The sequence below is a fragment of the Rhinolophus sinicus genome, chromosome 13 (genome assembly GCF_057876585.1).
Source record: "Rhinolophus sinicus isolate RSI-liver-muscle chromosome 13, RSI-T2T, whole genome shotgun sequence".
NCBI lineage: Eukaryota > Metazoa > Chordata > Mammalia > Chiroptera > Rhinolophidae > Rhinolophus > Rhinolophus sinicus.
Genome location: NC_142513.1, coordinates 49,833,074 through 49,846,884, shown reverse-complemented (window position 1 = coordinate 49,846,884; position 13,811 = coordinate 49,833,074). Strand labels below are relative to the sequence as shown.

Genomic DNA, 13,811 nt, shown 5'->3' with positions numbered 1-13,811 from the left:
CTTAATATAAACGCCCTGGAAAGAAGCAAATCATTATCAACTCCCCTTTCTTGGCCCTACTGGGTACTTAGCAAACACATCTCACTTAGTCCCTGTCATGCGGGAGACTCTGCTCGCTGCGCCATTTGTCATGCGGGGCGGCCCGCGGGGTCTCTGCTCCCGCTCCCCTCATAAGAACGCAGGATATGGTGAGGCCAAAAAGGAACACCCACGGAGCCATAGGTAAGGGAGTCATACCACTATATTCTCTCTGGCGGCACTATACTCTCACTGGAGGCTGGATCCACACTGTCCGTAAACCGCCATCCACGTTTGCCAGCCCAGCCGCCATCTTCTTGCTAGCCCCCATTCTTCTCCTTCTCTCTCCTAGCGTAGCCACAGCAGTTATATTGTGGCCAATGGCTCACTGGTTACAGCTGACGGCCAACTAGCCACAGCTGATGGCCATGCAATCACAGTTGGCCATTTACTACCTGAGCCAACACCTTTCTATGTGAGGCCGAGAGCCTGGAAACTACTTTTTTGGGGCTCTGCCCCCACAGTCCCCAGAAGCCTGGCTCAGTAATCTTATTTTGTTGATTTGAAAACAGAAAGGAGTGTCAGTAGCTTTCCCAGGGTCGTAGAGGTATCTAACTTAGGGCAGGCCGACTCCCAGACTTTTTACTTTTTCAAGGACACCAGTCATGTTCCCTTTGCATTGTGTGGTTAAGCGCAGTCTCTGGAGGCAGAACGCCTTAGTTCAGGTTCAAATCTAGCATCTTCTTGCTGTCAGACCTCAAAAGAGTTAATACTCTTTTCTGTGCTTCAGTTTCTTCATTTGTAAGAAGAAAAACAATAAATGGGGCCTCATGTGGTTGTTGTGGGGATTAAATGAAGTAATAGGTGCTGATCACTTAGAATAGGGTCTGACCTACAGTTACCTTTGTAATAATCATCAGCTGCTGTTGTTTGTATTTATTATTACTAGTGTTAGTGTTGTTATTGCCATCACCATGACAACAATTTTCCCCCAAACACCATGTCAATCTAAGGTGGAGTGTGGGTCTGGGCGCCTTCTCCATGCAGTATATAAGCTTCATTCTAATATTATCATATGATATTTTCTCACTTGTATTCTTCTGGACACAGTGTAGAGAGGTGTTTGAAGACTTTAAACTGGTATCTTTTCTCACTCATTTTGAGTCTGACAATCTGCTATCTGGGTAAAGATTCCACTGATGGACACAGCTGATTTTCACAGTCAGTGGGGTAGCTTGACCAGCGGGCTACTTGGTAATTAAAGTGAACACTTTCACAAGAAAAAAAAAACAAAACTGAAAAACCAACCCGGTTGTTGACGATGGCTTTCATCTTGTTTTTCATTTCTCTGTTATCTCGTGGTTGCTGATTTTTTACTCAGGGCACAATTGGAGGGAACTTTTGCAGAATTCTCCACTGCAGTAGTTTTTCTTTGATCCTCAGTCCAAATTTTAATTTGGAAGGAAACTGAAGCAGATGAATTTTCTCATTGAAAAAAAAAAATGAATGCCTCCATGATATCTTTGTTTTTCTTAGTAGTCTTCTGTCATTAAGATTGATGCTTGAGACTGTATTGTTAGATCCTGTATGGAACAGAAAGTTATTACTCATAGTTTACCAGATTTTAGCGAGCATACTTGCATCATAACATGGAATATCATTTTACATTTAGTGCAGCTCCAGTGTCATTATCAGATTGCATTTTCATATTGAATTACTAACAAAAATTTTATGCTAACACTTAATGAAATTTTTAATAAGATTGTGTTTTGATGCTATTATTCAAATAATGTGTTTTGAATTGCTTTCCTTTGAATATATTTGCATTAAAGAGGAACTCGATCTGATTTGGTTCTTTGAAGAGTTTACCCACTTTCTGGGTAGTTTAAAAAGACAGAGGGAAATTTTTAATTCTTTGCAAGTCAGTAAATAGAAAAGGAACACATTTAGTACGACGATCTGTAGAAGTAATGGCAGCAGACACAGATAGTTTGAGTTAATGGAATGACTCACGTTGGCTATTATAGTTGCACAATTAAAAAATATATATATACAATGCACACATCACAGATTATGAGGGATGATACCCCTGGGTTCTCTTCTTTCTCATCGAGCCCTAAGGCAGATATTGTGAGAATTGAGAAATTTAAGAGATTCACATTATTGCAATTCTTGATCAGTGATGCCCAAAATTAAATGGCAATCTCTTGAGAGAACACGTTTCTCTGTTTGCAGAAGCATCCTTCTTATCCATTTCTGCTACCATTGTGGTTGTGAGCCCAAGGCAGGTCACGTGATCACGTGCGTCCCAGAAGATAAACTCGTTTGACCGCGCAAAACCGCTGTCTGTGGTGGCTTGGTCCTCGTTGTCTAGCTGACGGAGTATAACGCAAAGATATAAACACTGAAATAGTGAAAAGATGGGGGAGTCCTGCTTGCGAGGCCAGCCTGCTTTACCAAACATTCCTTTTTAATAGACTCTTGGGGGCATTAGTGAAAGTAATGGTGGTAAATGGTTAGGAGGGTTTAAACTTGTGCGAGGGGAGAGGCGAAGGCAAGACAAACTGGGCGTCTGCTGGGTCTTTTCTTTTTACGTCCAGCTGTGTGTAAATGGAAATGCTTTCTCTTCACCTTCTGTTTCTCCCCCGTTCCTTGCAGTCCCTCCATCTAAAACTATTCCCGACTTTAAAACACTCCCCGGAGCCTGCGCGGGCCCGAACGTAGCCGCGCGCTTCTTCAGGAGTTTGGGCTCCGGTTCTCTATCTGTGTGGCTTGGAACAGACGACACTTTCAAGCGCAGACTAATAAGAAGCACTGCGGTAGCCCCGCAGGGCTGCGCAGAAAGCCGCGGCGGCCGGGAGACTCCGCGCACGCAACACGTCGCCTCCGTGACGCAGCGCGCAGTCTCCGCCGACGCAGCGCGCAGTCTCGACGCAGCGCGCGCTCCCTCTGGCCCCGCCCAGCGTGTCGCGCGCCCCACACGCCTCGCCGCGCGCCGCTTGCCCTCAGCTGCCGCTGCTGCCGGTTACCGCCTGCCGGAGTCCGCGCGGTCGCCCAGCCGTCACCGCCGGCGACATGTTGCAGAAGCCGAGAAACCGGGGCCGCCCTAGCGGCCAGGCCGAGAGGGAGAAGGAGTGGGGCCGCGGCGGAGACAGCCGGGCGGCGAGAGGCGGCGTCGCCGAGGAGGCCCCGAGCACCTCCCGTGGGGTGGGCAGCTCGTCTCAGGGCGCCCGCCGGGCCGCGGCCTCCCCGGCCGTGGGGCCCAGGTCCCAGAAGCAGCTGGAGCTGAAGGTGGCCGAGCTGGTGCAGTTCTTGCTGATTAAAGACCAGAAGAAGATCCCGATCAAGCGGAGCGACATGCTGAAGCACGTGATCGGCGACTACAAGGACATCTTCCCCGACCTCCTCCGGCTGGCCGCCGAGCGCCTGCAGTACGTGTTCGGGTACAAGCTGGTGGAGCTGGAGCCCAAGAGCAACACCTACATTCTCATCAACAGCCTGGAGCCGGTGGAGGAGGACGCCGAGCTGCGCGGCGACCAGGGCACGCCCACCACCGGCCTCCTCATGATCGTCCTGGGGCTCATCTTCATGAAGGGCAACACCATCAAGGAGACCGAAGTCTGGGACTTCCTGCGTCGCCTGGGGGTGTACCCCACCAAGAAGCATTTAATTTTCGGGGACCCAAAGAAGCTCATTACCGAGGACTTTGTGCGGCAGCGTTACCTGGAGTACCGGCGGATTCCCCACACGGATCCGGTCGACTATGAATTCCAGTGGGGCCCGCGGACGCACCTGGAAACCAGCAAGATGAAGGTTCTCACGTTTGTGGCCAAAGTCCACAAACAGGACCCCAAGGACTGGCCCGCGCAGTACTGTGAGGCTTTGGCGGAGGAGGAGGCCCGGGCCCGGCCCCCGACGGCGGGCCCAGCCCGCTCCCTTGACACCGCGGAGGGGAGAAGGGTCAAAGGCACCGGTTGAAGAGGTGGGGGCGGAGGGAGCACTTTTCTGTGAGGCGTAAATGTGTGTAGCTGTAGGGTGTGTTTGCAAACTTGTGTTCTGTTACTACGACAAGGTATGTGGTTCCAAAGTTTCATTTACAAAAACATGAGGGAGAGGATTTATTTGGTTGGTTTTACTGTCTGTATATTTGGGTATAAAAATTTGGCCATCTTTGTAAAACTAATGGGAAAACCTTTGTGCTGTGATCTGGAACAGATATTGAAGAAAGAACACATCAGTAAATTGCTTTGGTGCCAAGAAAATAAAAACGAAGTGGCTGTTAACCTGGCCTCTTAACTACCCCAGTTTGTAAGGAAAAAGCCTTTGCAAATTAAAAATAAAAATGTGACTGCCTGTATCCCTTTTTGCCTTAACACAGCTATTTTATATTTATATATTTCCTACATATGTAAGCATCGTTCCAAGCAATGTACATATTTTTTACTTTCATAACTACCACTTAGTTCGGTTTGGTTTTTCTTGTTTTTGCTACTGTAGTTATAATAAATACTATATCTTTGAAGCAGTTATGCATTGTGCATTTTTTAAATTGTGAATCATGAGAAATTAATTTCATGACTCAAAACCAGCATCTCAAAGACAATTTTTGCTACATGTTAAGTGTTTTGTAGAAGTTGCTTTACTTTTATATGTGTTCCTGCAGATTGGATCATGATGTACAATGTATTTCTTAACTGTGGGTCACAAAAAAGTTGATGTAACCATTAGTGATTAACCAGCCTACTTGAGAATCAGACTACCTGGATTTAGGCCTGGCTGCACCTTCCGTGTTTCGCCAAAAATAAAACCTCACCGGACAATCAGCTCTAATGTATCTTTTGGAGCAAAAATTAATATAAGACCCAGTATTATATAAGATCCCGTCTTATAGTAAAATAAGATGGAGTCTTATATTAATTTTTGCTCCTAAAGACACATTAGAGCTGATTGTCCTGCTAGGTGTTATTTCCTGGGAAACAAGGGTAACTAGCCATATAAATTTGGGCAGGTTACTTAACTTGCTTACGGATGTTTCCTCACCTGGAATATGGGCTTACGGTACCTCTATGATTGTGTGTGTGTGTGTGTGATGGTGTGATAGATATGGAAGTGTATGTAAAGTTCTTGGCACAGTGCTTGGTGTGGCCAATTTTAGTAATTCCTTAATTTTTTTTTTTTTTTAATTTTATGATTCTTGGACTGGAGCAGTTAAAAAAATTTTTAAGGCCTTTTTTCATTGTTTTGTTCTAAATCATTCCTAGAATTGGAATTACTGGTTCAAAAGTTATGACAATATTCTTCTAGTCTGACTCTTGGTTTTATGGAGAAACAACACCTGGTAGATACGTGGTGAGGAGAGCCCACACAAAATAGTTTAAGAGCAGGAAAGTTAGACTGGAGCTTTGAGGGTCACTGTAGTATAGTGAAAAGGGTGTGGGTTTTGCGGTTGACAAACTGAATTATGGCCCATGCTATGTCTGCATGGGGACTTGGGGTAGCTTTTAAGCTCTCTGACTCTGTTTCCTTATCTGTAAAATGGGGAAAATAACATAACTATCATAGTTTGTGATGGTGCATTAAATGAGTGCAGAAAAGAGCTCCTGGTCGCATAGTGTTCCCCCATAGCTTCTGGCAAAATGTTGGTTTACAGAGTCAACAAATAAGTATTCAGTGGATGAGGAAGTAGTCGTTTGGGGGAAGGTACTGCACATGCACCATGAAATGGGGCAATACTTTAGCTAAAAAAAAAAGTAGGTTTGATCACCACTCATATAGAAATGTCATCTGGAAGAGTGGTGAGTATGTGCTGAAATGGAGAGCGCAATAGATTCCTTACTGGGTTTTATTTCTTCCTATTGAACCGGAATTTGCGTTTATTTCATCAATGGAGTATAGTTGGTCCTTGAAGATTTCTTCGTTTGCATTTCATTTTAGTGTATAAATTACCTTCACTAAGCATCCTGCTTTGCTGGTCCCCTTAACCTCACTGACTGCCTTCCCCTCTGGTGTGTTCTAATGCTGACATTTTCATCTTTATGGTGAAATTATCATTAACCAACACCCATTGTTCTTTACATCTCAGGCAAATACCCTCTCCCACACTTTTCTCATAGAGAAGTTAATTTACCATCAATGAATTACTGTTTTGTTTTGGATTTTTAAATAAAAGACATTGTAAAGTAAAGGCCTGGTATCTTCTCATCCTTCCCAGAGGTGTCAAGTTTGGATATCATGCAGTTGTATGATTTAGTTTTCCTATATGTATATATACGTAAAGAATAATATGTAGTAGTATTTTGTGAGCTTTTACTACTCAATAAGTAGGATGGACTGTATCCTTTTGCAACTTGCTGTTTTACCATTGTTTTTTGAGATCTAGCCACACAAATCTGAGTCATTTATTTTAATTGTCCTTTCGTGGGGGAAAAGTAAGTTTGTTTATTCCCTAATAGAGAGGTTTGTTCCAATTTTTTGCTATTTGCAGGCAGTGTACAGTGCTTCCTTGGGCACGTACGTGAGCAACAAACAGCAACCATGGGTCATGGCCAACTTGCTCTTGAACTTGTATTGTTAACACGCCTACCAACATTTTAGAGTCCTTTCTTACTGACCCACCCTCCTTACTGACCCAGCCTCCTGTTTGTGAGAATTTGACCTTTCCATTCTGTGGGTGTGCGGTGATCATTTATTGTATTAACCTGCATCTCTTGCTTATTAAGTGTGACATGAAGCATTTTATCTTTTGCTTTCTTTTGTTTTGCCATGAGATTTTATACCTGTTAGACCTTTTTGATTTGTATTGATTTGTAAGGTTTCTTTATGTGTTCTTTAGTTTATTCTTTTGTCTGCTATATCTAGTGCAAAGAAACACCTTTTCACATTTTCACTTCTTTGTCATACAGATGATTTGATTTTAATGTGTCAAAATCATCAGTGTTTTAAGAGCTGTTTTTGTGCGTGTGTGTAGTGCTTTACATAATTCTCTGTAACCCTAGTATTTGTAAAGATATTTCCTTGTATTTTAAGTTTCTAAAACTTTGACTTTCATGTTTATGTTTTTAATCTGTTTTTGTGTATGGTGTGAAATATGGATATAATTTTCAGGTTTTTCCTATATGGATTGCCTGGCACCAGTGTTTTATAGTTCATCCTTTCCACACTGATTTATATACTCTTTATTATATAGCTGTTTCTCATATATAAGTAAATTTATGGCTCCAAGTGACTTGGTTTATTTGCTGTCCATTTGCCAATATCACGTCATAATATGTTTTGTTTTGTTTTTCCAATTCTTTTGGTTTTTTTTTTCCTTTTCTTTTTGTGAGCAGTGTTGAAAAGCTTGAGTGGTGGTTCACCAGCTGGAAAGGGGAGCAAAAGTTATTCAGCCATAAATAGTATATGTGCAAAGGCCCTGAGGCATAAATGAGCACACTGGTTCCTACAAAGCCAAATCATCTTATAAGACATGGTGATTAGCAGCATTAGATGGGACCAGAAAGCTTATAGTGGGCCAGGCTATCATGGGCATCTGACATTCCAAGTGGTTTGGACTCTCCTGTAGGTCAGTATTTCTAACACCCAATTTCCGCCATTCGAGTACAGTTGACCCTTGAACAACAGTGGTTTGAACTCTGTGGGTCCACTTATACGTGGATTTTTTTCAGTAAATACCTGTACTGTTTTCCATCAAAGGTTGGGAGTCCGCAGACATGGAGGGCCGACTGTGTGCATCCCTCTGCCGTTTTATACAGGGGACTTGAGCATCTGTGGATATTGGTATCCTTAGGGGTCCTAGAATCAATCCCCCCAACCCACCCCAGCTACCAAGGGACAAGTGTTGATGTAAGAATGTCCAAACCTGAAGAGAATTCTTACAAAAAGTTTATTTGAGCCAGGCAGAGGATATGCTTGGAAGCAAGATCTCCACAGACTGAGAAAAACGCTTCTTCTTCTTTTCCAATTCTTGCACCTTTGGCATTGGCTAGAACTGCAATGCATTATGGAAAAGAAATGGCAACCTCAAGGATGTTTCTGATTTTAAAGGGAATAATTTTTAATGTTTCACATCAAGTGTGTTTGCTGTTAGCTTCCCCCCCATAAATATCTTGATTTGGGTTATTTCCCTCCTGTCCCCTTCCTCCTCCTCCCTTCCTTTCCCTTCCTTTCCAAACAGTGCAAGGAATTTTTTTTCCCCTGAGCTACTTGAGCGCATTTAGTTACAATGTTTCTTTAGTCTCCTTCAGTCTGCAAACTGAGAGTCCTTCCTTCTCATGATCTTGTCACTTGAGTGCGGACTTGTAGAGCCTCCCTCAGTTGGGGTTTGTCTGCTGTTGCCTTGTGACGAGATTCGAGTTATGCCTTTTTGACAGGAGTATCACAGGAGTGATGCTGTGTTTTTCTTTCTGGATCCTAGAAAGTTTTAATTTGCCCTGTTACTTTGTAACTGATTATTTTGGTTAAGGTGGTTTCCTGCCATCCCACTCCACTGTGAAAATTTCCATTTTTCTTTGTAATAAACAAGTAACTTGTGTCATGTGGGAGACCCTGCTCGCTGCGCCATTTGTCGTGCGCGGAGGCCTTTTCGCCGCGCCATCTTTCAGGCGGGGCGGCCTGCGGGGTCTCTGCTCCCGCTCCCCACACAAGAACGCAGGATATGGTGAGGCCGAAAAGGAACACCCACGGAGACTTAGGTGGGGGAGTCATACCACTGTGGTCTCACTGGAGGCTGGGCCCACCGGACGCGTGACCTGCCGTCCGCCTTTCCGCCAACCGACTGACCCACGACTCTCCTCCACTCTCTCCTCTGTTCCTCTCTCTCGGCCCTCCTCTTCCCCTCTCTTCGGCTCTGCTCAGCTCTGCTCGGCTCCTCGGCAATCCTTCGTAGCCGCAGCAGTTATACCAGCGGCCAATCAGCTAACCGGCCACAGCCGACAGCCAGTCAGCCACCCGAGCCAGCACCCCTTCACGTGAGGCCGAGAGCCTGTAAACTACTCTCTGGGGCTCTGTCCCCACACTTGTATGAAGAGATACTTTGAGATTTTGTAAATATTGTATTCCTCACCAAATTTTCAATGTATTCATTTACCTATTTTTATCTGTGTAGACTCCTGGGTTATAATCTTTTACTGTCATCATTTATTTTGATACTCAGATTGTCCCTGATTTGGCCAGTGGGAGCCTGGTAAAGCTGGCTTTTGTGTCCTTAACATGCCTCCATCGTTCTTTGAGCCCTTCCTTACCTGCTCCAGACCTGTAATTAGCCAGTTCTCCAAAGGGCTCCTGTTCCTTTTGGTGGAGATTAGAATTTAGAAACAAGGTTGTTAGGTTTGCTCATGCCTACTGGAAATACAATTGCTTCTAGCCTACTAGGTGACAAGGTTAGGGAATGTTTGTCTATCATCCACGGAAACTATGAGGCTACATTAATAGCATCAGTCTCATTCTAACACCAGTGTTTCTTCTACTTTACTCCCTTTCTGTATCTGTACCATCTTCTGCCACAATTAGAAGCTCAGCCCCTGTTATCCTTATAATATTTTTTTATTTGATCAATCCCCTGTAAATAACCAGTCTCCTATCCTGGCTGCCACACCCTCCCACACAGGGATGCCCTTTGCTTCCCACTGCGGAGCTGACATCCCACAGAGTTGCCCGTCTGGGCATACACCCTCAGCATGGTGCTTGGGGTCCAATACCCCACCCGGGCCCTTGCCTATCTGTCTCCCTCACCCCACACACGTCTTGCTCTGTTCTACTTAATGCCTTTAGACTGCCTTGTTCAGGAAATAGAAAACACTATAGTGTTATAAATGAGTTGGGGAGTTTATGTTTTGCCCTTTAAATAAGGATTAAATATTTTTGAAGGTTTGGGAAAAAATTGACCTGTGAAAAAGGCTCTCGGCCTGGTGTTTTTGGTGGGGAGCTTTTAACCTCTGATTTTGTTTCATTAACAATATGTCCAGGTTTTCTCTTCTTTTCAAATTAGTTTTGATCACTTGTATTTTCTAGAAAGTGTTTTCATCTGCTTTCTGATGCAGTAACATAAAATTGTTTTCTTAGTGTTCTCCTTTGATTTAAAAATAATTTTATTACATCTTCATTTATATCTGCTTTTTCATTTTCAGTATTTTTGCCTTTTACTCTCCCCCCCAGAGCCAGTTTTGCCCAGAGTTTTATTTAGTGTAAAGTATTTTTAAGAAACTTGTTTTATTGCTCTTATTTACTGCTTTGTTTTTAAATGTTATTACGTTCTATTTTCTTTCCTTGGGTTTATTCAGTGGTCCTTTTTCTTCTTGAGTAGAAGAATTATTGATTTTTAATTCTAATTCATTTGAGGCAATATATTTCCTTTTATTTACAACTTTACTCACATTCCAGAAGTTCTAATGTGTAGTATATTTGTGATATTCAGTTCTGAATATTTTCTAATATCTGTTATGATTTATCTTTTAGTTATAATTATAAATGAATGATTTTAAAATTTTTCAAATATTTGGATTTTGAAGTCCTTTTTTGTTGTTCTCTGATTTTTTAAAATTACTTTGAATGAGATAAAATGGTCCATATAAAATCAAATTTAAAATATTAACCTGTGCTCTGTGACCTAACATGATCAATATTTTATATATTCCAAGTGTCCTTAAAAAAAAAGTGAATTTTATATGTGTTTATAGTATGCTTATTATAAAGCTTATTGTGTTCAAATATTATATATTCTTACAATTTTTCCTGTCTAATAAATCAATTTTTGAACAATGATAAACACCTCCCATCATAATTTTATAAAATTCATATATGGCTATATTTGCAAGGACTAAACAGCTTTAGCATTAGCATATCTTCCTGATGAATTGTTTTTTCATATAATTACCCTCTTTATCATTAATAATGCTTTTTGCCTTAAAGTCAATTTAGAATTTTATTAACATCTTTACAGTTTCCCCAAATAGCCAAAACATTCTTTAAAAAGGACAAAATTGGGAGGACTCACGTTTGCTGATTTCAAAACTTACTATAAAGTGATGGTAATGAGAACAGTGTGGCACTGGCGTAAAGCAGACGTAGACCAATGGAACAGAATAGAAAGCCAAGAAATAAACCCTCGCACATATATGGTCAAATGATTTCTGACAAGTGTGCCAAGACCAATCAATAAGAAAAAGTCTTCTCAACAAATGGTGGTGGGGAACTGGATATCCAAATGCAAAAAAGTGAAATTAGACCCCACCTTATACCACATACAAAAACTAATCCCAAATGGATCAAAGACCTAAACATAAGCACTAAAAATGTAAAACTCTTAGACGAAAACAGAGGGAAAACTTCACACCATTGGCTTTGGTAATGATTTCTCGGCAATCGTACCAAAAGCACCGGCAACAAAAGAAAAAATAGATAAATTGAACTTGGATCTAAATGTAAAATTTCTGTGCATCAAAGGGCACAGTCAACAGAGTAAAAAGGCAACCCACAGAATGGGAGGAAATATTTGAAAAAAATCATATATCTGATAGGATTAATATCCAAAATGTATAGGATTAGTATTCAGACTACATAAAGAACTCCCAGAACTCAATAATTATTAACAACAAAAATCCCTAAATAACCCAATTAAAAATTGGGCAAAGGATCTGAATAAATAGAAGTTTCTCCAAAGAAGATATGCAAATGGCCAATAAGCACCTGAATGGATGCTAGGGAGAAGGTAGGGAATAGAATGGAGGCGATAAATTAAAGCAAGACTTACTTGAAACTTACGGATTTGACTTGAGAATACTTTTATATAATTACAAAATGAAAGTACATTTAAAAAATCCATCCCTAACAATAAAAAATGGAACAAATGAGCCTGGATTCCCGGTCAGTAGCATAACCACTCATAAAGGAACCATGGTGACTCTAAAACACCATAATTTGACTACTTATTTTTGGCAGAATATACTCTTAAGGATAAAAAGAAATACGAAAATCTTAAACTTTTCAATAACCATGTTTTTGGTGGTAGTATTAGCATTGTTATTTTGAGACTGTTGTGTGGGTATCATGAAATTAAATCAAACAGAATATGATAATGAGAAATAAGGTTTGGGGCATGGTTGAAAGGAGATAGAGATAGAAGATTGATGTGATTAAGTAGAAAACCTGTAGTTTTGAATTTGAATTCAAGACATCAGTATGAACTCATGGTATGTTATATCTAACAACTGAAAATATTTAAAACAATGACCATACACGTAGCTAGAGTACCTCTAGCATGAAAATTGTGGTATATAAAAGCCATTCTCATTGAAAGGAACCAGTGCTTGAAGAAATGGCTGATTCCAGGTTGGGGGTGAGAAGAGTGTACGATGATGCTGGACTATCTTCTCATACTAGAAAGTAAGAAAGCTTTCAAAGTCTACTAGAGTTGTGTCAACTTGAATTGGCTCTTGCTAATGACCAGTGATTGAAACATATCAAATGTGTTTAAGTTTATGCTTCATAATGACTGAATCATACAAATACACACACACCCAAACAAACAATACCTCATTAGTTACCTTTGGAGGATTCTAGAGACCCAACTAATTATTTTTTAATAAACATGTGTCAAAGATAATATTTAACTCATTTAATGAGGTAACCAATAAGATGTTACAACCAATTCAAAGGAGAATTCAAACACTGCACACATAAGTAATCAGGAATGTGAAATAAATTTACAAATAGATGTAATGAGTTCAGCATCCATGTGCTCATCATAGCATTCCACCAGACAAAATCCATTTATTTTTCTATTGTGAAAAATCATTTGCATTACTATGTGTATTCTACCACTTACAGAGTAATAAAATAGCCCAAAGACAATGAGAGGCACAAATAACTCAGAAGAGTGCACTAAAGAGGACCTCCAGTGAAATTTTTTGGGGGGCCCATTTCAAAGTCTTGAACAAGTTTTCATGACCCTCTCCCCATTCTTGATCGTATTAATCTTAAGGATTATATTATCGATCACAGAAAAGTTTTGTTTCATAGGATTCAGCCTGATTATTTACACAGATGAAGCAACAGTATTAACTTACCCTGTAGGCCTAAGTTTGTTTTGGAACTCTAGAACCATTTCTACTCATTATTTTGAAATCTGGAAAATTAACAAAGAACCAAACATATCTCCTGCTTTTTCTATATGAACTGTACCTGAGGGTAACAAAACCGTTGATGAGGGGAACGTCTCTGTCTGTATACTGATACCTGGGAGTCAAAAAAGACGAAATGATGAAGTTAGACTAGTACTATTTTGGAAGCCCTAAAAAATTAATGGGTGTCAACAATTATCAAAAATGGCTGCTACCATACTAGAAAGAGAGACATTATTTACCTTCTGTTAGACTGACCAAACCTCGGGTCTAACCACCAGATTACAAGAAATACAGAGGATGGACTTGCGTTAAGTGATAGGAGCAAAGTTTAGGCTGTAGGAAACTATATGACAAATGAACTGGTTTCTTCAACAAATTTCAAGGAAGAAAAACAATGGAGGGCAGAATCCATAAATTTCAAACTATCAAAGATTCATAACGACTTGCACTGTATGGAACTCCTTTGTCTCCTGTGTAAGCTGCTTTAGAGTATTAAAAAAAATTGAGACAATTAAGGAAAGGTGAACTCTGAATATTTGCTATTGATGAATTATTAATTATTATAAAGGTGATTATAAAGGTGATCATTTTGGTTATGTATTTGAAACGAGTTGTTATTTTAGCAATACACACTTGAAGATTTATGAATGAAATCATACGATGTCTGATATTGGC

At 40.9% G+C, this 13,811-nt stretch overlaps 2 protein-coding genes across 4 annotated transcripts in view; both read left to right on the top strand.

The window, feature by feature from the left end:
• Positions 1-13,811, top strand: part of ENTREP2 (endosomal transmembrane epsin interactor 2) — a 260,590-nt gene that overhangs the window by 184,240 nt on the left and 62,539 nt on the right. The gene's annotated exons all lie outside the window — the stretch shown is intronic.
• On the top strand, positions 2,963-4,540 carry NSMCE3 (NSE3 component of SMC5/6 complex). The gene has a single exon (XM_019753230.3). It carries the CDS (start codon positions 3,094-3,096, stop codon positions 3,994-3,996), a length of 903 nt encoding a protein of 300 aa, XP_019608789.1. The 5' UTR covers positions 2,963-3,093; the 3' UTR covers positions 3,997-4,540.